The 24,473-nt window shown below is 38.4% G+C and overlaps 1 protein-coding gene across 2 annotated transcripts in view; it reads left to right on the forward strand.

Annotated features, from left to right (window-relative positions):
* The window catches only part of LOC128638266 (uncharacterized), a 372,623-nt gene that overhangs the window by 342,458 nt on the left and 5,692 nt on the right, over positions 1 to 24,473 (forward strand). For both annotated transcript variants that reach the window (XM_053690131.1, XM_053690129.1), the window contains exons 3-4: positions 9,104 to 9,296; positions 22,067 to 22,116. In XM_053690131.1, the coding sequence (XP_053546106.1) occupies positions 9,104 to 9,296; positions 22,067 to 22,116 (243 nt within the window). The remainder of the gene's footprint in view (positions 1 to 9,103; positions 9,297 to 22,066; positions 22,117 to 24,473) is intronic.

Here is a 24,473-nt window from a genome sequence, read left to right on the forward strand (position 1 = left end):
CCAGGATAGACTCATAATACCAGCGCTATGAAAAAAGGGTTTACAAAGTTTACGTAAGTCGGTTTGCGGTAAGGCCAAAAAAGTGTGCGGTGCCCCTAAACCTGCAAGATTCGTAATAGCAGCGGTAGGGAAAAAGCAGCGTTAGGACCTGTTAACGCTGCTTTTTCAGCTTACCGCAAAACTCGTAATCTAGCCGAAGGTTCCCAGAAAGAATTAAACAAGATAAGAACTGTGTTATAGTCCAATAAATACTACCAATACACACTACTTTTGTTAACTTTTACAACAATTTATTCTTTGATAAAGTAAAATCTTTTGTGATCTAACTAATTGTCTCTGAAGTCTTCCTTAGTGGAATAAACTAGAGACCCTCTGTACAACAGATGTATCCCATATAACAAGTTGAATGTGTGGAAGGAGCCTAAGATAATGGAACTGTGCCAATATCCACACACATACACAATTTACTGTCAATATGGGAGCAGGTTACATACATTCTAATTTTTGTACCATGAATATTCATTAAAGTATTTGTTCCTGATCCTGGAAGCAAGGGGTTAAGCTTTTTTATTTTATGATTTGTAACACACACACACTATGTACATAATCCTGACCTCTGTATGAGGAGCACACATATTTATGCAGATTGCAGAATGATTTGCATGGCAACATTGTAATATAAAATAGCAGGTGGTACAGAAGGGTTGCACCGTTGTCTTGTGCCAGCACCTACAAAGAGTTGAACCATCCATGAAAATGGCACTAAAGGAAAGTGCAGTAATTCTGCTGCTTAGCATGACAGGAGCAGTGGTCTATACACAGAGTACGGCAACCAGTACCAATGCTTTATGTACGAACAGTTACACTCTTGCAAATGTAAACAGCTCTATCAACATGATGGTCTCTCCTGCAGCATATAGATACAATCAGTTGTATACCGGTAAGTTGTCCTTAACTGTACAGTATGTAGCTTTACATTTATCTTATATCATAATAAAGGTCTACTTTTTAGTCTTCCTAAAATTAGAAATACTGTTTACAGCTTAATCTCTTTTTATTTAATAATGACATAAATTATATTCCACTTGTAAAGGATTTAAATATAAAAAGAAAAGTAGACTTTAATGGTGAATTCTGAAGAAAAAAAAATCATTATATTTTCATCTATAATATATGCCTCACTCATTATAGTTGTTTTATGCATATTTACAGAATGCAGTGGAAACTATTTGTGAAATAAATTAAACACAGGATTTTAATACATGTTTTTGTAAGCACTAAGGTTTGTTTGGATGTTTGTGTGCTAGATAAACATACTTTTTCAAGTTTATAGAGTATGGTCATTGTTGATTAATACACTGTGGGAATTATCACTATCATCAAAGGAGAATTTATACTACAGTATTAGTTGAACACATGCATTTTTCTGCTCCAAAATTTATGTAAATATAGATAGATTTTGTCACTTTTTATGCAAAAACAAATATTTTTTAAAGGTTAAAGTATTCCTTTTTCATATGTGTGATAGATACGGTTGTGGGGCCTATCTATCAGACTCGCCAGAAACAGCAGTTATGGAGCAGCGGTCACAAAGACCGCTGCTCCATAACCTGTCCGTCTGCTCTGAGCAGGCGGACAGACATCGCCGGAAATCAACCCGATCGAGTATGATCGGGTTGATTGACACCTCCCTGCTGGCGGCTGATTGTCCGCGAGTCTGCAGGGGGCGGCGTTGCACCAGCAGCTCTTGTGAGCTGCTGGTGCAATGCTGAATACGGAGAGTGTATTGCTCGCCGTATTCAGCGAGGTCTGGCGGACCTGATCCGCACTGTCGGATCAGGTCCGCCAGACCTTGTTAAATAGAGGCCTGTATGCTGCAATTTTTGCCCCTTTAAAACATGCAGTTATAAAAAAAAATTGCATTAAAAGCTAACAGAGTTGTCACTTAAACATCAGTTTGGGCCTCTCTGGCATAAAAATGTCACAGATGAGATTGCTGCCAGCACACAAAAAAATAAATACTTCCATGAATAGGCAAATATGAAAAAAATGCACATGAAATAGTTTACGGGACACAGGTAAAATGTTTTCTAAGAAACAAAAAAAAAAGTATATGCGCTGTAACCATTTTCCTTCATGATTTAGATTTAATGCGGTAAGGTTAGTGCAGTGAAAACTTAATAATCTGGCGCGTTATTGAAATATGAAATATTAAAAAAAAAAGATAACAAAATATTTTAAATTATTAAACATACTGTAAAATATTCCAAATAATTTAATAATCTATATAATGTATCTGTATTTTTTACTGTATGTTTAATAATGATTAATCATTTTTATAATTTTTTAATATTTTATATGCATATTTTAATAATTTAAGATTACTGTGTTTTCATGTGTGTGTGTGTGTGTGTATATATATATATATATATATATATATTTGATACTGTTCCTTTAAAATATGTATCTATACATATATATTTATAGGAATAGATATACATTTATTGGAATATACAGCTATAAATAGAAATATGTACTTACAATGAAAAGGACATTATCCTGTGAAGAAGATTGGAATGTATATATATATATATTTGCAGTCAAATACCTGAAAACATGAAAAACATATTCACTATTAATATTTAATAATGTGTTTAACTGTGTATTTACTATAAATATTTCACATGTCCACTGTCCTTCACATAGGTGAAAATGTTCTATGTATTTATTAACTAAATGTTCCTATATTTCTGTATATACTAGAGCTGTGTAATATGGGGAAAAATTAATATCTCGAGCCATGAAATATCACTAATTCGATTTTAATGGTGATTTTTAAAAATAACTGTTAAACATGTATTTCTAAATAAAAAATGCATTAAACTGTACAAAATCTTTAAGTATTATACAACCTTATAACCCATTGAGAATTTAGTTTAATATAGAAGCCAAACTAGGATTTTTATTGTTCATTGTTTTAAATATGTTGATGACCAAGAGATTGTGATCACACAGAAACCCATTGGCTGCCAGTGATCCTGACCTATACTCTATTACTGGGTTCTTCAAACTTTTTTCCCCAGTACCTTGATACCATTTGTCACCCTATTTTTATGCTTGGTCTGAAAATTTCTCAAGTAATATACAACAAGATAGCTCCAATTTTTGGAAAAGTGGCTGAAATGTGTCCGTTCTTTATTTCTGATTGAAGTCAAACTTAAAAGTGTCACACACACTCTCATACAACACCCACATACCACACACTGACATACCACACACTGTCATTCAACACCCACATACCACACACTCTCATACAACACCCACATACCACACACTCTCATACAACACCCACATACTACACACTGTCATACAACACCCACATACCACACACTCTCATACAACACCCACATACCACACACTCTCATACAACACCCACATACCACACAGTGTCATACAACACTCACATACCACACACTCTCATACAACACACACCACACTCTCATATCCATTTGTATGTACAGTATGTGGTAACTCAAGCTAAAGACAACAATGTGTCTGTTCCTGCACATCCAGGGAACATTTAACATATTCACCTAACTGAAGCAATACAGACCCAAGGAACAGTGCACATTCCCAACGGATTATCTTTTAATATGACATGTAGCCCAATAAATGCAACTATTTTACAACATATTATAATATCATCAAACAATTAGAATAAAATATAGATTTTGTTCCTAACTTCTTGTTTCCAGTTTTAATTTAGCCACTGATAATATTACCTATTAATACAGTTTGTGCTGACCTTCTATAGGCTTAGAATAGTCACTTCACCTTGCTATCTGCTGCACAAACATCTCACTGAAATAACCACTGCACCTCCTATGAGCTGTTCTCTTACTCTTTTGGCGGTAATGGAAGACTGGCATTGTGTAGAAGCTGGCTGTGCATATTCTAATTGCTGCGTGAGGCAGCCTGTGAGTGCAAAAAGGCTGTTTTGGAGCTGGTAAATCAGCATATGTATATGACTTGTATTTGTGGATACTGTAATGACTGGCTGGGATTGTCTGCGTGTATACTGAAGGGGTTTATTGGAACTGGCTGATGGTGCAGACTGTGTAGTGTCACTACCGGCTGGGGTTTTGAGACTGTTATGTCTCAGAGCTGCTCAAACTAGGCAGATAGCGTTCTATCAGTACAGGCTATTGGGGCTGGGTATATTAAAAAAGGGGAAACTGTCATTCCTGAGGAGATAATTACGGGCCAGGTGTGGGGAGAGGGATTGATGCTAGGCAAGTAAGTGTCTGTATGTCGGCAGTGTGGAGTCACATGGAAAGTTTTTCCTGTCCCTTCTCAGCAGATTGCGCCTGTTTCTCAGGACTCAGAACTTGCTGTCTCTGTGGCCTCCAGAATGCTTCACATGCAGTGGTTGCTGGCGATGAGCTTTTCTAAGGTGCCCATGTCCCAGTACAGTACTGTATTGTAGATTTTGCCGCAACAGCGTTCAAGCTGCTCCTGACATCCTTTGCTCGTGGTAGCGCCATCACCTGGACAGACATACAATCCTGATTCTGTTCTCTCAGGTCACATTTAGTTTTTTTATCCCGCTGGCAGCCAGAGCACACTGTCACAGATAGAAGTTTTTTTTTTTTTTTTAAAACCGCATACCCTGAAGGTTGCATATTGCGATTAATCTCACAGCCCTAGTATATACCTATACCTATATATATATATATATGTGTTTAAAAATTAATAGAACATTTTCTTCTATGGAAAGAACATTGGAATGGGAAATATTCATAATTCATGTTGGGTTGATTGCACTTGAATAAATTGTTAAATTGCATTCAAAATGTTACATTTTCTTTCTGCAAAAATTATATTTTATAGAAAAATTTAAATTTATATTGAAATTACTCAGCAAAACAACTGTTTAATGCAGACTTTATCAATTGTAATAAAAAAAGGAGAAAGAGAGCACAAATGTATCGGTGGACCGCTGCCAGAGAGACCTCCAGCGCCACCGGTCTTAACGATACCGGTATCGAAAGGCAAATGCAGTTCGTCATGCAAGTCTCCTAATCCCTGTAGGTGATAGAGCCACAGAGGGTCAGAAGGATGAGGTGGATCACCGGCACAGACTCACAGCAACACACTGTTGTTTAAATGGCCATTGCCAGTCACGTGTCTATGACACGTCTCATGCAGGAACATCATTGGGCTTTGTTTGCCAACTCCACCCGCTAAAGTATTTACTTATGTATCATGATATCCAGGCAAACGTTGCCCTTGGTTACTGCAATCAGGTTCTAAACGCTTGTCACAGTATAATTCTAAACAACTTATATATTCATAACTTTATATACAATATTATACATAATGTGCAAATAATGCTTTTTTAGTTAATATTTTTTTAACCTTTATACTGTTATTACTATTATTTTTATTATTATCAGGTATTTGTAGAGCGCCAACAGATTTTGCAGTGCTATAAGCATAGGCGGTATACAAGATAATATTTACAGGGATCAAATTGGTAGAGGGCCCTGCCGAGAGTTGCACTGTTGTAGTCATCTCTTATAAAGGTGATATACAAACAGCTGGGCTCATAGGCTTACATTCTAAGGGGTTCAAGGTGAAAGCAATGGAGTTAGGAAAGGTTAGAGTAAGTTGTATTCATCCCTGAATAGTAGAGTCTTTAGGGAGAGCTTGAAGCTATTAAAACTAGGGGAGTGTCTTGTGGAGCGAGGCAGGGAGTTCCTCAAGATGGGAGCCAGTCTAGACAAGTCCTGTAAACAGGAATGTGAGGAAGTAACAAGAGAGGAGGAGAGTAGGAGATCGTGATCAGAGCAAAGGGGACAGGAGGGAGAGTATCTGGAGAAAATGTCTGAAATGTAAGGGGGAGCTGTGCAGTTGATGGCTTTGTATGTCAGAGTGAGAATTTTGTGTTTAATCCTGGAGGCAAGAGGAAGCCAGTAAAGTGACGTGCAAGGAAGATTAGCCTGGCAGAGACATTCATTATGGATTATAAATGAGCTAGGCGGCAGCTAGGGAGACCAGAGAGGACGGAGTTGCAATAGTCGAGGCGGGGAAGGATGAGAGAGTGGATTAAAATCTTAGTTGTGTCTTGTGTAAAGAAATGTCTAATTTTAGAGATGTTTTTAAGGTGGAAGTGGAAGGCTTTAGCCAAGGACTGAATGTGTGACCCCATGACATCGGGCATGCGGGGTAGGGGTAATGATGAAATTATCAACAGTTATAGAAAATTGGGGAGTGGAGATTTTGAAGGAAGGGGAAAAAATAAGGAGTTCAGTCTTGGAGAGATTTAGCTTAAGGTAGTGAGAGGACATCCAAGTTGAGAGATGAGAAAGACAGTTAGTGTTACTGTTACAAAGTATTAACTAAAAAGCATTATTTGCACATTATGTATAATATTGTATATAAAGTTTTTAATATATAAGTTGTTTAGAATCATACTGTGACATGCATAAACGTTTAGAAACTGATTGCAGTAACCAAGGGCAATGTTTGCCTGGATATCATGATGTATAAGTAAACACTTTAACGGATGGAGATGGCAAACAAAGCCCAATGATGTTCATGCATGGTGACTGGCAATGGTCATTTAACAACGTATACACATAGCAAGGTCACAACCCGGAAGAAGCTCCAAGCAACAAGGACGTGGAGCGAAACACGCATGAGGACGCGTTGGTGTTTCGCTGTGAGTCTGTGTCGGGAATCCCCCTTATCCATATAACCCTCTGTGGCTCTATCACTTACTGCATTTGCCTTTCGATACAGGTATCGTTAAGACCGGTGGCGCTGGAGGTCTCTCTGGCAGCGGTCCACCTATACATTTGTGCTCTCTTTCTCCTTTGGCTCCATAATATGGTGGTTATCAAAGCGTCAAGATCAGAAAATGTTGAAATTTGTGACGTAAAATATGATCCCGAGATCTCAATCCGACACAAATCGATGCGAGTTGAAAAACGTGGAATTCGAGTGGAATCATGTTCATTTGCCCTCCTAATCGACACTATTTGAAGCTCTCACAAATTTATCAAAAATTCTACTTTTACGCTTGCATCTTTTCCAACTCAGCGTACCTAGTTTTCAATCCGCCACCCTTGAGGTTGCGGATGCCATAGAAGTCAATGGGAGTCTGAAAACACAGAAAGCTTATGTTCGATGCTGCAAGAGAATGAAGTATATTGCATAATAAAAGTAAATTAGAAACTTTATTAAAGTTGTATACCCTTTCTAAATCAAACAATAGTATTGCTCCACATTTGGTGCACTAGTAGATATAAGGTTAAAAATGAAAAATACATTACTACTTATGGATTATGCTACAAATTTGTCTCTCATTACAAAGCAAGGGGACAATAGTTATACAAATTTGGTGCAAACTTCCTTTTTTTTGTTGGAAAAATCTATGTAATACAAGTCAAACTCTCCACTTCGCCCCATATTTGACACAACACTTTTCGCACCAATTATGATGCAAACTCCTAAACAACCCACACACTAGTGAATTTTTCCACCACTTTTGATTGGAATATGCATAATCACATGATTTATGACATCTGCCAATCTGATTCAAATATACATTATAAACTATCACTAACAAATCAAAATGCTTGATACTTGTGTCATTGATCACTCATCAGAACTTGTAAGTGCCATTTGTTACATTGTGTATTATACTTTGATAGTATGTATATGTGAAATTAGTATTAAAGATAAACATTGATGCTGACATTAGGACACACAGTGTAATATTTTAGACAAAGATTTTAAAATTTGAATTGATGTTTGATTCAATAGAATTTTAAGCTGATAGCTCAAAGGGATAGCCCACCTAACTTTAAACTGTCATGATTCAGATAAAGCAGAAATTAAAATCACCTATTTACTGTCATGCTATATTCAGTGTATTTCTTCATTCTCTTGAATTTCTTTTTCAGTAAGAAATGTCATCTTATATGCCAGCCCATTTTATAACACCTGTGTAGGGGTGGTTTTTAAAAATAGATTGCAATCAGGAGGGGTTAGACAGGTGCAGAGAGAAAACTGGCCCAACTCTTAAATGGCCAGGAAACCCCAAAATATTCTTTCATGATTTGGATAGAACATACAGTTTTAAACAACTTTCCAATTTACTTCTATTATCAAATTTGCTTCATTCTTTTGTTATCCTTTGCTGAAGGAACAGCATTGCCCTACTGGCAGCTAGCTGAACACATCTACTTAGCCAATCACAAGAGACAAATGTGTGCAGGAATCAATTAGCAGCTAGCTCCAACTAGTGTAGGATATGTGTGTATTCTTTTCCAACAAGGGATACCAAGAGAACAAAGCACATTTGAAAATAGAAGTGAATTTTAAAGTGTTTTAAAATTATATGCTCTATCTGAATCATGCAACTTAAATTTGTACTTTCCTATCCCTTTAAAATATCCATTGATTGCAGATAAATACATATGATACTCTGATTACATGTTATATTTGCAATTATTCCTGCTCATATAGTGGTATAAATAAACACAGAGATGTGACAGACAACATTGTTTAGAACCAAAAAAGGAACTTGACGTAAATATGTTTGCAAAAGACTTCTGACATAACACACAGATATATAGCTTTAGAGAAATGTGTTGTTTGTGGACAATAATTAAATGGTATAAATAAAGTTGGGAAAAACCTGAATAACCGCAACATCGATGACTGTTAGGTAACACCAGTACCATGCTCTTCACACTGTACTTGACCCGCAAGTTTTTGACGGCTTCTTTTACAAATAAGGGGATCGTATTCAGATCCGCGGCAGCAATGTTTGGCAAGCATATTGACACAGACGAATGCAACATAGTTGACGTTTTGATAAATAGGCCCCTTAGCCTTTATAGAAATAGCTCTGTTAATAATTGCATCACTTAACAATTAGCTTTATTATATAAACATTATCTAAACATTTCACTCTGATGTTGTCTCTTTGTTTTCTTTATAATACTTTTTAATTATTTATTTTTTTTGCATCCAATAAAAAAGCAGAGGTTAAATAGACAATTGTCAGAATAATTTTGTAATTTATTTACAGTGATTCTCAAAGGAGAAGGAAATATCACAATTCTTCTACAAGCTACACAATCAAACAAGCTTGTGGGAAGCTGGTCACAAGGAAATGAGTCCTGCAATGGAAGACCACTATTTTTCAATCCTTTTCCTCTCAGAAATGGAACATTGACTGCATATTGGACATCACCAATGGATGGGACCTCTGTTCAAATAAGGTGCTTTGCATGTTCTTCTAGAATAAACACATATGTGGAATGGAACAATGTCCTAACCAAGACAGCTTGGATATCCTCCAATAGCTTAACCTAGTTAGAAACTGTGTGTAATACACAATGCTCAAATTGTAAACCTCATTGGGACCTACATGAAGCAAGGGAACCTCTAATCCTATTACCCACACCACAAACATGGCAGAGACATAACTGATGGACTCATACCCCTAAAGTACTCAGATGATTCATACAACATAGTGAAATTTACCATGAGAACCAACTCAACACAAACTTCTTAAAAAAACAATGGGGCCGATTTATCAAGTGTCGGGCGGACATGATCCACTGTAGCGAATCATGTCCGCCCGACATCGATAAATGCTGACAGCATACACTTTTGTGTGAAATGCTTGTGCAATACCGTCCCCTGCACATTCGCGGCCAATTGGCCGATAGCAGGGGGTATCAATCATCCTGATTGTATCCGATCACTATGATTGCTATACGCCACCTTAACTTTTGTTTCCGGCGAGCCTGAAGACTCGCGCTGAAACTGTTGCATTCACAGCTTCTTAAATTGGCCCCAATATGGCCAAAATGAAACTTTCATGATTCAGATAGAGCATGCACTTTAAAAAAAACATTCCATTGTATATCTATTGTCAAATTAGTTTTTGTTCACTTGCTATGCTTTGTTTATAAGCATACCTAGATATTATAAAAAGTGCTGCTGATAGCTAGCTGCTGCTTGGTGGCTGCATAAATAAGTAATTGGCTCACCAGATATGTTCAGCCAGTTCCCAGTCAGGTGTTGCTGCTTCTGAGCTTACCCTTCATACATACTAACTGAGCAAAGCAAATAAGTTGGAAATTTGTCTAAAATTGTATGTTATGTCTAAATCATGAAAATTTCATATTGACTTTACTGTTACTTTAATAAACCCTTTATTGTCACTTTAATACATGAACAATCTCAATGACACTGCTCCAATACTACTCCACTCTATCTAAATGTAACATACACAGCAAGGGCAACCCACTCAAGGGACCAAACTTCCCACCCCACGTGACCTTCCTGGACTCTTGTTCATGCAAAATGTATAATAATCTTCAATCTTGAAAGAAACCACTGTTCTTCATCTTCACAAAAAGGGTCTATCTTACTAATAATAACCTGCAGCTTTTTCTTCTAAAATAAATAGAGCCTAAAGGAGTTCCTCAAACTAATCCAGGGCAACAATAGTGTGAAGACATTGGAATTTACAATTTTGTTTAATTAACAAATCATTGTTTAAGGTTATACTAATGTCCTTCCTCACATAAAACCAAATACACCATTATTACATTTCATATGTGAAAAGGATCAGCCATTGGGGGATATTTATCAAGCCATCAACCGCAAATACGCTGGAATTCCGCAGCGTAATTGTGGCGAGCTTGATTCAACCTAGTTAGCAAACCCTACAGACCGGCAAAAGTTGAAATCTGTGACGTAACATACGATCCGCCGGTCTCATTCTGAAACAGATCAATGCTTACATCATTACAGATTTTTTGAATACACATTCGGCACTATTTGACACTTTTTCAAAGTTATCAAATAGTTATGCGGTACACTTGCGGCTATTCCGGCCCAGCGTACCTGGTTTTCAATCCGCCACCCTGGAGGCCGCGGATGCCATAGGAATCAATGGGAGTCTGAAAGCAGCGAAAGCTTATGTTCGATGCTGCCAGATATTCCTTTGATTTCTATGGTAAAATAACAGTAAAGTTTACACCTAACACCCTAACATAAGCCCCGAGTCTAAACACCCCTAATCTGCCGCCCCGACATCGTTGCCACCTAAATAAAAGTTATTAACCCCTATTCTACTGCTCCCCGACACCGCCGCAACTAAATAAATGTATTAACCCCTATCCCGCCGCTTCCAGACCCCGCCGCCACTAAATAAATGTATTAACCCCTAAACCTCTGGCCTCCCACATCATTACCATTAACTAAACCTATTAACCCCTAAACCGCCAGCCCCCCACATCGCCATAAACTAAATTAAACTATTAACCCCTAAACCTAACAACCCGCTAACTTTACATTAAAATTACCACATCCCTATCTTAAAATAAATTAAAACTTACTTGTAGAATTAAAATAAACTATTTTTAAACTATTAATTAACCTACCCTAACTATTATACTACAATTACATTAAACTAGCAATTAAATTAACTATATTACATATTAAAAAACCCTAACCATACTCAAATTATTTAAATCTACTATTAAAAATGACTAAATTACAAAAAATATAAACACTAAGCTACAAAAATAAAAAACACAAAATTACGAAAAAAAAGAAACCACAGTATCAAAAATAAAAACGAATTACACCTAATCTAAGAGCCCTATCAAAATAAAAATCCCCCCAAAAATAAAAAAAAACCCTAGCCTACAATAAACTACCAATGAGGTTGTGCATTGCCTCAAAGAAATCAGCTCTTTTACCTGTAACAAAAAAATACAAACACCCCCAACAGTAGAACCCACCACCCAACCAACCAACCCCCCCAAAAAAAACTCTATGTAAAATAACCTAAACTCCCCATTTCCCTGAAAAGGGCATTTGTATGGGCATTTCCCTTAAAGGGGCATTTAGCTCTTTTATCTGCCCAGACCCTACTCTAAAAATAAAACCCACCCAAAAACCCCTTAAATAAACCTAACCCTAACCCCGACAATCCACTTACAGTTTTTTAAGTTCTGATTTGAGCAGCTCTTATCCTATTGGCTGTTTACGGCAGCGACCATATTGAAGAGGAGCTCCGTGCCGGATGTCTTCAGGATGGACCCGCTCCTCGCTGGATGGATGAAGATAGAAGAGGCCGCATGGATGAAGACTTCGCCGGATGGGTGAAGATGAAAGAGGCTGTCTGGATGAAGACTTCTTGATGGCTGGATGGATCATTCAAGCAGAACTTCAAAAACTGTAAGTGGATCATCAGGGGTTAGTGTTAGGTTTATTTAAGGGTTTTTTGGGTGGGTTTTATTTTTAGAGTAGGGTCTGGGCAGCTAAAAGAGCTAAATACCCTTTTAAGGGTAATGCCCATACAAATGCCCTTTTCAGGGCAATGGGGAGCTTCGGTTATTTTAGATAGGGTTTTTATTTGGGGGGGTTGGTTGGCTGGGTGGTGGGGGTTTTACTGTTGGGGGGTGTTTGTATTTTTTTTTACAGGTAAAAGAGCTGATTTATTTGGGTTAATGCCCCACAAGTTGGTAGTTTATTGTAGGCTAGGGTTTTTTTTATTTTGAGGGGGCTTTTTTATTTTGATAGGGCTATTAGAATAGGTGTAATTTGTTTTTATTTTTGATACTGTGGTTATTTTTTCATAATTTAGTGTTTTTTATTTTTTGTAACTCAGCGTTTATTATTTTTGCAATTTAGTAATTTTTAATAGTAGATTTAAATAATTTGAGTAGGGTTAGTTTTTTTTTAATATGTAATATAGTTCATTTAATTGCTAGTTTAATGTAATTGTAGTATAATTGTTAGGGTAGGTTAATTAATAGTTTAAAAATAGTTTATTTTAATTCTACAGGTAAGTTTTAATTTATTTTAAGATAGGGATGTGATAATTTTAATGTAAAGTTAGCGGGTTGTTAGGTTTAGGGGTTAATAGCTTAATTTAGTTTATGGCGATGTGGGGGGCTGGCGGTTTAGGTTTAGTTAATGGTAGTGATGTGGGAGGCCAGAGGTTTAGGGGTTAATACATTTATTTAGTGGTGGTGGGGTCCAAGGGTGGCGGCATAGGGGTTAATAACTTTATTACAGTTGCGGCGGGGTCCGGGAGCCACGGGATAGGGGTTAATAACTTTATTACAGTTGCGGCAGGGTCCTGGAGCTGTGGGATAGGGGTTAATGACTTTATTACAGTTGCAGCGGGGTCCGGGGGCGGCGGAATAGGGGTTAAACATTTTACTATAGTGGCGGCGTTTAGTGACAGTTTAATAAAGTTGGTAAAAAGCCGAATAGCAGCAAGATCGATGACTGTTAGTTAATAGTTAACAACAGTCCGATGATCAGCTCATCTCCCCGTACTTGGTGGGTGGCTTTTTGCCGGCTTTTTTATAAATATAGAGAGCGTATTCAGGTGTTTAGATGTTAGGCGAGCGTATTGGTGCCGGTGAATGCAACATAGTTGAGGCTTTGATAAATATCCCACAGAATAAAACGTGTTTTTACTTAGCACCACATAAATATCAATACTTTGCACTGACAGAACTCCAATTTGTCATAATTTTATGTGATATGACGACTTTTATTATTTGAAATCCATTTGACCTCTTTCAAATTGTAAATGATTGTTTTTAATAGACATGTGAACGGGAGACAAATTAGTAGACTTGTGCACCACTGAATAATTAATTTCGTACTAATCATTCAGAACAAACATTCTAAAAATATAGTATTAATTTTCTGCGCTAATCCTCTTATTAGCACAGTCCTTGACTCTGTGAAGAAGAGTTGGGATTAGCGCGGTTCCTCTGCGCGCTATACGTAAGTATTTTTTTTTTTTAAATTTTCAAAACAAGCTTTATTAAAGAGAGGATGTGAACAACATAATCAACAGTTACATTCTTCTGAACATGAGAGTAACAATCATATCTTATATTGTTTAATGTGCCTTTCAGGACGCTAAAGAGTCTCTGAGGTTGTTCAAGATTCATGTTTTGTGACCAGATAGTCTTTTCCTCTTTACCGATAGCGTTTCATTGGGGTGTATTCTAATTCTTGAGCTTGTTTCGTCAAGCTAATTAGCTTGCTGTGTGATAACATTCACGTTAATAAATACATTTCAACTTTGGAACTTAACATCAGGGTCCATTTTATATATCTGTAATAGTAACTCGGTTTTCTTTTACACCTCACCGAGTTTGACTGAAGTCCTAATGTTATAGCCTTACTCACCTTCAAGTAAGGCAGAGAAGGTGAAGTAAAGTAAGAAGTGTTAGTAAAGAACAGTGCTAGAGGAGGGAGGGTAACTGAGAGGAAAAAAAAAAAAAGAGGGGGGAGAGGAGGAGGAGATGGGCGGGGGGCAGGGTGGTGTCAGTGCCTTTGGGGTGTGTTCGCGGATGTAGGGAAGTTGCTAGGCCCGATCTATTCACCTTACTTATTTGGGGTATCGTTACTCATTATATCCCCTTGTCCTTCCATAGCAGTGTCATCATCTCGTGTTGCCTAGTTTTCCCGTTTTGAGATAATGATATCGCTCCAGCCTAAGTAGGTCAGTCACTCTATGTTTCCATTCCTGCAGGGTCGGGTCCTGCGTTTTTTTCCAATGTGCAGGTATGAGACCTTTTGCGCTATTGAGCATCAACAGTAGGAGAAGATATTTATCCTCCCCCACTAGTTTGGGCAGCTCATGGTATATTAGATACGTGGGTTTTGGTGGTATTATAATCTTTAGTTTCCTACTCATTTCCCCAAACACTTCCTCCCAGTATGAACAGATGTGTGGACATGTCCACCAGATATGCAATAGTGTTCCCTCTTCCCCACATCCCCTCCAGAATCCCCCGTCTATATGTGGGTAAATTTTATGTAGTCTTTGGGGTGTCATGTACCATCTACTCAGTAGCTTGTAATGCGTTTATTGAATCCTCATGGATACTGAGGCCTTTTTGGCTTTGGCAAAGATCTTAATCCATTCCTTGGAGTCTATATCTTGTGCTAGGTCTTTTTGCCAAGCAGCTGTGTAGGTCGGTAGGGTGTGTGTTTCCCCTGTCAGTAGTGCTTTGTATAGTTGTGAGACTAGGTGCGTCGGAGTCTGAGACATTGTGCATAGTGTTTCGTACAGAGTTTTCTGTCTGGTCAGGGCAGCTTTGTTTTTGTGTGTTATTATATAATGTTGCACCTGGGCCACTCTGAAACAGGATGTGAAGATCTCCGGGGCCCATTCTGATAACTCGGTCTGTGTTTTGAGTTTTCCCCGTTCCAGTATATTAACTACAGAGGAATACGCTAGGGTGTGGAATTCGCCCACCATGTGTGGCCTGAACTCCAACAGTACACCAGATCTGGGTTTTCCCTGATTGGAGTGTTCGGTGAGTGTGGCATGGATATATGTGGATTTCTGAGAAGTGTCCTATCCCACTCCCCAAACACCTCTTTTATCAACGGATACCGCGCAATATCAGGCGGTCTGTTCTTGACTGAGACCCAAGCCAGAGCTCCCACATTTCCCCACCCCAGAATGTCATTGTCAATTTGAACCCAGGCTTTGTTGCGCTAGTTTTGGCTCCACTCCACTATCCTCTGCAGAGAGATGGCTCTCTGATATTCTTTCAGCAGGGGTATCCCCAAGCCTCCCCCATCTCTAGGCAAGTATGTGGTATGCTTGCTGATTCTAGGTTTAATGCCATTCCAAATATAGGCTTCTACTGCTTTCTGGATTTGCTGAATGTATTGTGTAGTTGGGGAGATGGGCACCGTCTGCATCACGTACAGTACCCATGGCAAGATATTCATCTTGGCCACCCCAATACGCCCCATCCATGAGATGGTCTTATTTTTCCAGTTAGTTAAGTCTTTAACTATCTCATCCCTGATACTTTTATAGTTTATCTCTGCTATGTCCCTTACGTTGGGAGTGATTTTTATCCCTAAGTATTTTATGGAATGGTGTGCAAGCTTGATCAGGCAGCTGTTTCGCATTGCCTCAATTAGTTCAGGTCGTTCATTGACAATCAGCACTTCCGACTTTTGTGGGTTTAGCAGGAAATTTTATACACTTCCGAATGTCGACAGTTCAGACATGGCCTCACGTAATGAGTCCGGGGTGTTTGAGATAGATAGTAGGATATCGTCGGCATACATCGAGAGTTTTTGTTCTTTGCCGCCTATTTGGAACCCTTTGATACTTGGGTTTCCCCTGATTTTACTCGCTAGAACCTCGATCGTCAGCGCAAATAAGTGAGGCGAGAGGGGGTATCCCTGTCTGGTGCCGTTACTGATGTTGAATGACTTAGATAGGGTGCCATTCACTCTGACCTTCGCGTTTGGGGAGGAGTACAGGGACATTATCATATTGATAATTTTGGGTCCAAAGCTGAATTTTAATAGAGTGTGGTTCATGAAAGACCACCTCACCTGGTCAAAAGCTTTTTCAGCATCTGTAGTGACCAGGGAGAGAGGCTCACCATGTAGTTGGGCATGCGTGATCATTTGCAATACCTTCAGGGTGTTATCCCTCGCCTCACGGGCAGGGATAAACCCCACCTGATCGGTCGACACAAGTCCCGGCAATAATTTGTTCACCCTGGCTGCCAAGATCTTCGCAAGAACCTTGACATCCGAGTTAAGAAGGGATATTGGTCTAAAATTTTCTGGCCTGTCTTGCTGCTTCCCTGGCTTGGGGATTACAGTAATGTAAGCGTCCAACATAGAGCCGGGGAGCTTGGGAGTCTGGGGTAGGGAGTTGAACAGGTTCGCTAGGTGAGGGGCCAATAGATCAGTGTATACTTTATAGTACTTAAGTCTGAAGCCGTCGGGCCCCGGACTTTTCCCCGAGGGGAGGTCCTTGATAGCCCTTTTGATTTCGGTTATGGTGATTGGATTATCTAGCGATTCCCTCTCCTGGACAGTAAGCTTCGGGAGATTAGCACCTTCAAGGTATGCCGAGATATGATCGTCGTCTCGCGACAGGCGTGGGTGGCCCCCTCCGTCGCTCCCACTGCTGGCTATATTGTACAAAGTTTCGTAATAATCTCTGAAGGTATCTGCGATCGAGTCTGCATCAGACTTCATCAATCCCTCTTTGTCAGTTATGTGGTGCACATATGCTTTTAATTTTTTCCTTGCAATCGCCCTAGCCAAGAGCTTTCCCGCCTTATTCCCGTGCTCAAAGTACGTTTGTCGCAACATTAATGCCTTTTTTTGGTATTCCTCGTGTAGGTACTGCAAGAGGTTTCCTCTAGCTGTCACTAGTGCCTGCGTTCTAGTGTTGTCAGCTGGCTACAGCTTATGAAGCTGCTCCATCTGTCCCACCTGTGTTATTAGCGCTCTCTTTTAGCTCTGTTTAGGTCAGATTTTCTCGTGATCAGGAGGCCTCTAACAGTGCATTTATGCGCCTCCCAGACTGTGGTGTTTTCTATGGTACCATCATCGTTAAGTTGGAAGAAGCTCTCAAGTTCTTTATGGAGATCCGTCCTGAAGACCTGATCTTCCAGTAATGTGTCATCCAGCCGCCACATAAATGGTGTGACTGGTATGTTGGGCCACATTATAGAGCAGCTGACTGGAGCATGGTCCGACCATGTAATGGTGTTGATGTTGCTGTTCTGAGTTATCATGAGTCCAGTGGTGTCTGTGTATAGGTAATCGATCCTTGAGTATTTTCTGTGTGGATGGGAGTAGAATGTGTAGTTATTGCTCCTTGGGTGGTGTGTGCGCCATATGTCATGTACGGTCAGTTCAGTCAACATTGACGTCATTATACGTAAGTATTTTAGTAAAATGTTTTACCTGTAGCCCTCTGGGGAGCTGGGCTACTCCTGACCCTTCTTAACCTGCTACACCTCAGAAAGCTTTGGGAAATGTTGACAAGTATGATATCATGAATTTATATTAAAGGTTGAAGAAACCTTGTCAGCTATACCTCTCTATGCAGGTTCTGAATGTGGAGGGCAGACACATACTGTACAATATAATCCTTATACAAAAACCCTAAACATTTTGTGTGATTTATTTTCATGCCTGCAAGATGTTGATCATCGAGCCCCTAGTGTTTCCTTTTTTTTTTTTTAAAACCCATATGTAATGAAATATAGAATTTGTTAGGATTGATCATATTGCTGTTTGGGGCAGCATTTCACTTCCAAACATAGAAAGATCTGGTGTAATGAAATGTTATATAACCAAAAATCAATGCAAAGGTTTGACACAGTCACACGGCTGACATTTTAAAGGTTTAGGTTAATATAATAAACAAAGATCCTCTTGTAAGAGTGATGGAAACAAATGATAAACAAATGATTATTTAAAGAGACATTAAACTGCTGGGCACAACTATAACAAAATGGTAAGTTAGCGTACATGATACAGTGCTGATCAGTTTAACGTTACATAACTCCTAGCTCCTTCTTAGTATCATGATATAGATATCAAAAAGCCACCAATGTCACTGATCTTTTAATGCGCAACACTTCTGTCAAAGTGTAGAATTCGTATGTTTAAGATAGCGGTGCCAAGAATGAAGATCCAGAACTTTATCGACCCACTCCTGTATGGGATTTAAATATGACAACAGTGAGAATTAACCATGCTATGACAATTGTACCTAACAGTCAAAGGGACATTAAACACTAAATAAATGCTAAATAGAATGAAGCATTTAAAGAAAAGATTAGGCTGAGAATAAAATGTAGATGTATTTTTACTGTTTCATTAGTTGTTTAAATACTGACAAAATAATAAAATAAAATAATTCTGCTGTAGTCAATTAGAGACAGTTATAAATAGGTCACTAGAGTGTGCAGCCAATGGTTGTGTGGAATATAACAGTGTTCTGCACTTCCATTTCTAACAGGAACTGAAAAGCTCACAATTTCAGAATGGGATTACAGGAAAAGGGGCAAAATAAATAATAAATAATGAAAGTATATTGCAGAGTATATATATATATATATATATATATATATATATATATACTATTTATAATTTTTTTTTTATCATTTTATATTACCATCTCAAAGTGTTTTATGTCCCTTTAAATTAGTCATCAGGGTAGATTTCTCATAGTGCGAGGGGACATCATACGATGTAGCGTATCATGTCCGCTGCACATCAATAAATGCAGACAGCATACGCTGTCAGCATTTATTATTGCACCAGTTGTTCTTGTGAACTGCTCATGCAATGCCGCCCACTGCAGATTCTGTCAATCAACCCGATCATATTAGATCGGGATGATTTCTGTCCGCGGCCTCAGAGCAGGCGGACAAGTTATGGAGCAGCGGTCTTTAGACCGCTGCTTCATAACTTCTGTTTCCGGGGAGCCTGAAGGCTTGCGCAGAGACAGGGGCATCAAGCTCCATACGGAACTTGATAAATCGGCCCCATCAGCTTTAGTTTCTGATTTAAGAATTATTGATGTAAATTTCTTCTGATTAGAATAGCTGGAAGCAAAATGCACATCAAACACTAGCAGATTAGAAAAGGAACCTTCAAATACCAAACTCAGAGACCAACATAAACTAAAAGCTATATACATTTACTAAAAGAATTACTATTTATTTAACAAATATAATCGTTGCCTGAATGTCACATGTAAGTCAGGCAATAATACAGATGAATTTCATTGTAATAAAAAAATACAAATGGCCATTTAGGGTCAGATTACCAATGGGCTAGAAATAAGCTTTTCTCAGGCGTCCGGTAGCACTCATATTACAAGTTGAATGTAGAAAGTTTTCGCTCGCGCTTACCCGATGCACACAAAAAAAACGTAGTTAGAATATTGCAACCTCGTTAACATACTCCCACATAGCAGTCAATGGAGCAAAAAAGTGGGAAAAAACCTAGAACCCTACTCGCACACAAACCCGATTGCATATTCTCAAGTACGCTAACCTGACTTTAAAATATGAATATTTCACATTCCAATATTCTTTACATAGCAGAATATGTTCTATTTATTCATAAATACATATTTCTATATATATATCTGTTGTTTTTTGGTAAAATATATATCTATACATATATATATATATATAATTATATAGGTATAGATATATATAGGAATATCTACATACATAGAACATATTTTGCTTTTTAAAAACATTAAAATGTGAAATATTTACAGTAAATACACAGTATTACACTTAATTAAATATGAATATTGCATAAATATGCTTTTACACGTTTTCATCTAAACTGCAAAGAGCTTCAATGCACTTTAAAATATGTCTTTATATGTATACATATTTATTTATGTGTTTATTTGTGTATATATGTCTGTAAATAAATATATACACATATAAATACATATGTACACAAATAAATACAAATGTATAAGTTTTTTGTATGCATATATACAGTATATACACACACACACAGAGAAGCACACTCACAGGAACGAACAACTGGCTCAATACTATTGTTAGCCTGTTCTATGGCGATTTCCACCTGGGTGCAGCTTCTTTTAGCCCAGTAATGTTTTTCACAGAGAAGAACTTTCCTGTAGTATATCAGTCTGATCCCGCCTATTACGGTCAGTCCAGTGCCGAAATACCAGGCAATTCCTCTCTGAACAAGGAACATAGCAACCCCAGACGATAGTTTCGGCCTTCATTGGGCCTCGTCAGTGAGGTGTAGCCATATTCCTCTAAGCAGACTGAGCAAGGAGTCCACGTCTGGTTTCCCCTTTTTCCCATAGGGAGACTAAATACACACAGAGAGAAGCACACTCACAGGAACGAACAACTGGCTCAATACTATTGTTAGCCTGTTCTATGGCGATTTACCACCTGGGTGCAGCTTCTTTTAGCCCAGTAATGCTTTTCACAGAGAGGAACTTTCCTGTAGTATATCATGATCCTGCCTATTACGGTCAGTCCAGCGCTGAAATACCAGGCAATTCCTCTCTGAACAAGGAACATAGCAACCCCAGACGATCGTTTCGGGCTTCATTGGGCCTCGTCAGTGAGGTGTAGCCATATTCCTCTAAGCACACTGAGCAAGGAGTCCACGTCTGGTTTCCCCTGCACCCAGGTGGTAAATCGCCATAGAACAGGCTAACAATAGTATTGAGCCAGTTGTTCGTTCCTGTGAGTGTGCTTCTCTCTGTGTGTATTTAGTCTCCCTATGGGAAAAAGGGGAAACCAGACGTGGACTCCTTGCTCAGTGTGCTTAGAGGAATATGGCTACACCTCACTGACGAGGCCCAATGAAGGCCGAAACGATCGTCTGGGGTTGCTGTGTTCCTTGTTCAGAGAGGAATTGCCTGGTATTTTGGCGCTGGACTGACCGTTAAAGGCGGGATCAGACTGATATACTACAGGAAAGTTCTTCTCTGTGAAAAGCATTACTGGGCTAAAAGAAGCTGCACCCAGGTGGTAAATCGCCATAGAACAGGCTAACAATAGTATTGAGCCAGTTGTTCGTTCCTGTGAGTGTGCTTCTCTCTGTGTGTGTATATATATATATATATATATATATATATACATATCCATCATTAGAGATGTATATGCATGTATCTCAATGTGTTAAACCCCTTTGCTTGCATTTTATATCTTTTACCTGAGACCTCATATCTTTGAGCCCTAATTAGTCTGAGAATATCATGTAGATTTATTTTTTAAAGTTTCATTAATTGTTTAAATATTGACAAAATAAGTGTCTATAAAACAATGGGAGCTGCCATGTTGTAACTTATGTTACCTTCTCTGCTGTAGCCAATTAGGGACAGTTAGAAATAGGTCACTAGAGTGAGCAGCCAATGGCTGAGAGGAATATAAGAGGGTTCTGCACTCTGTAATGTATTTTTTATGTGTTTTGCTAAACAGCTAATGTCACGCGAACCCAACACACATTAACTTCAATTGCACTCAAGTGATTGCGTTTACTTTCAACTTTTAATATGAGCGCTACATCCGACTCGCGCAAACAGCCAGAATAAACCCGACATTACTTGCGTGTAACTGTTATCTGGCCCTTACTGTTTAATGTTAAAAAAACTGCATTTTTCTGTGTTCTCAGTTTTTATTTTTTTTTTATCCAGTGCTCTTATCTCTAATGTGACTTTGACCTTCGGGATTTCTGCAACATTGGGTAAGTTAAAAAATCAATTTAAGAGGAGAGGCACAATATATTTAGTTATTTAAAGGAAGATTTAAAGGGATTTTAAACAACATTCTAATTTACTTCTATGATAAAGTTTTCTTTGTTTTCTTGGTATCTTTTGTTAAAATGCACGGACAAATGCATCATTTTTAGGGCACTATATGGCAGCAGTTTTGCAAGTGTCATTCATTTGCAAGAGCACTAGAGGGCACTACTGTTTCCTGCCATGTAGTGCTTCAGTTGCCTACCTAGGTATCACTTCAACACAGAACAAAGCAAATTTGATAATAGATAAACTGGAAACTTTTTTTTAAATTGTATGCTCTGTCTAAATCACAAAGGAACATTTTTGGGTTCCATATACCTTATATATTGCATAATTTATTAAAACGAGAAACAATTATTTTGTGCATGTGCATGTGTTTGTGCTGTGTGTGCACGTTTCAATATGCATATGTGTTTGCATGTACATGTATGTGTGTATGTGCTGTGTGTGTGTTAATATGCATATGTGTTTGCATGTACATGTATGTGTGTATGTGCTGTGTGTGTGTTAATATGCATATGTGTTTGCATGTACATGTATGTGTGTATGTGCTGTGTGTGTGTTAATATGCATATGTGTTTGCATGTACATGTATGTGCTGTGTGTGCATGTTTTAATATGCATATGTGTTTGCATGTACATGTATGTGTATATGCGCTGTGTGTGTGTTAATATGCATATGCGTTTGCATGTACATGTATGTGTGTATGTGCTGTGTGTGTGCGTGTTAATATGCATATGTGTTTGCATGTACATGTATATGTGTATGTGCTGTGTGTGCACGTGTTAATATGCATATGTGTTTGCATGTACATGTATGTGTGTATGCGCTGTGTGTGTGTTAATATGCATATGTGTTTGCATGTACATGTATGTGTGTATGTGCTGTGTGTGTGCGTGCTAATATGCATATGTGTTTGCATGTACATGTATGTGTGTATGTGCTGTGTGTGTGTGTGCGCGTGTTAATATGCATATGTGTTTGCATGTACATGTATGTGTGTATGTGCTGTGTGTGTGCGTGCTAATATGCATATGTGTTTGCATGTACATGTATGTGTGTATGTGCTGTGTGTGTGTGCGCATGTTAATATGCATATGTGTTTTTACTATATATGTATATGTGTGTGCATGATTATAATAGCACAGGTTTCACTGCGAGTGGCAAGACTGCGCTATTAGACCCTCCCTCCCTCCTGCAGGCTTTCTAAAATCGTGCTATAGAAAAAGCAACCCCCATAGAAATACCAGCTATGTATGGGTACTTTGCTAGTTGTTAAGGGGTTAATAGTCATATGTGTGTGCATGTACATATATATGTGTGTGAGTGCATGTGTGTGCCTCTCTGTGTGCCTTTTCATGTGCGTGTATGCTTATGTGTTAATATGTATTTGTGCATGTTTGTATGTTTAAGTACATATGTGTGTATGTTCATGAGTATTTCTTTGTGTGTATGTGCATGAATGTGTGCATGAGAGTGTGAATGTGTGCATTTGCCCAAGTGCACATATGTATGTATGTGCATATATGTATTTGTGTATGCTTGAGTGTGTGTTCATGTGCACATATTCAGTTGTGTGTGTATGTATGTGTGCACATGTGCATGTCATGAGTGCATTTGTGTCTGTGTGTGCCTGGTTATGTATGCACATGTGTTTCTGTGCATGTGTACATGTTTGTATGTGTGTGAGTAAATGTGTGTATGTGCATGTTTGTATGTGTGTGTGTGTATGTGCATGTGAGTAAATGTGTGTGTGTATGTGCATGTTTGTATGTGTGTGACTGTGTGCATGTGTTTGTCTATGTGCATGTTTGAATGTATGTGTGTGTATGTACATGTTTGTATGTGTGTATGTGCATATTTGTATGTGTGTGTGTATGTGCATGTTTGTATGTGTGTGTATGTGCATGTTTTATGTGTGTGTATGTACATGTTTGTATGTTTGTGTGTATGTGTGTGAGTGCGTGCGTGCATGTGTTTGTATGTGCATATTTGTATGTGTGTGAGTGTGTGCATGTGTTTGTGTGTGTATGTGCATGTTTGTATGTGTGTGTGTATGTACATGTTTGTATGTGTGTATGCGCATGTTTGTATGTGTGTATGTGCATGTTTGTATGTATGTGTATGTTTGTATGTGTGTGTATGTGCATCTTTGTATGTGTGTGTGCATGTGCATGTTTGTATGTGTGTGTATGTGCATGTTTGTATGTGTGTGAGTGAGTGAGTGTGTGCCTGTGTTTGTGTGTCTATGTGCATGTTTGTATGAGTGTGAGTGTGTGTGCATGTTTGTATGTGTGT

This window comes from Bombina bombina, chromosome 8 (assembly GCF_027579735.1).
Source record: "Bombina bombina isolate aBomBom1 chromosome 8, aBomBom1.pri, whole genome shotgun sequence".
Lineage (NCBI taxonomy): Eukaryota > Metazoa > Chordata > Amphibia > Anura > Bombinatoridae > Bombina > Bombina bombina.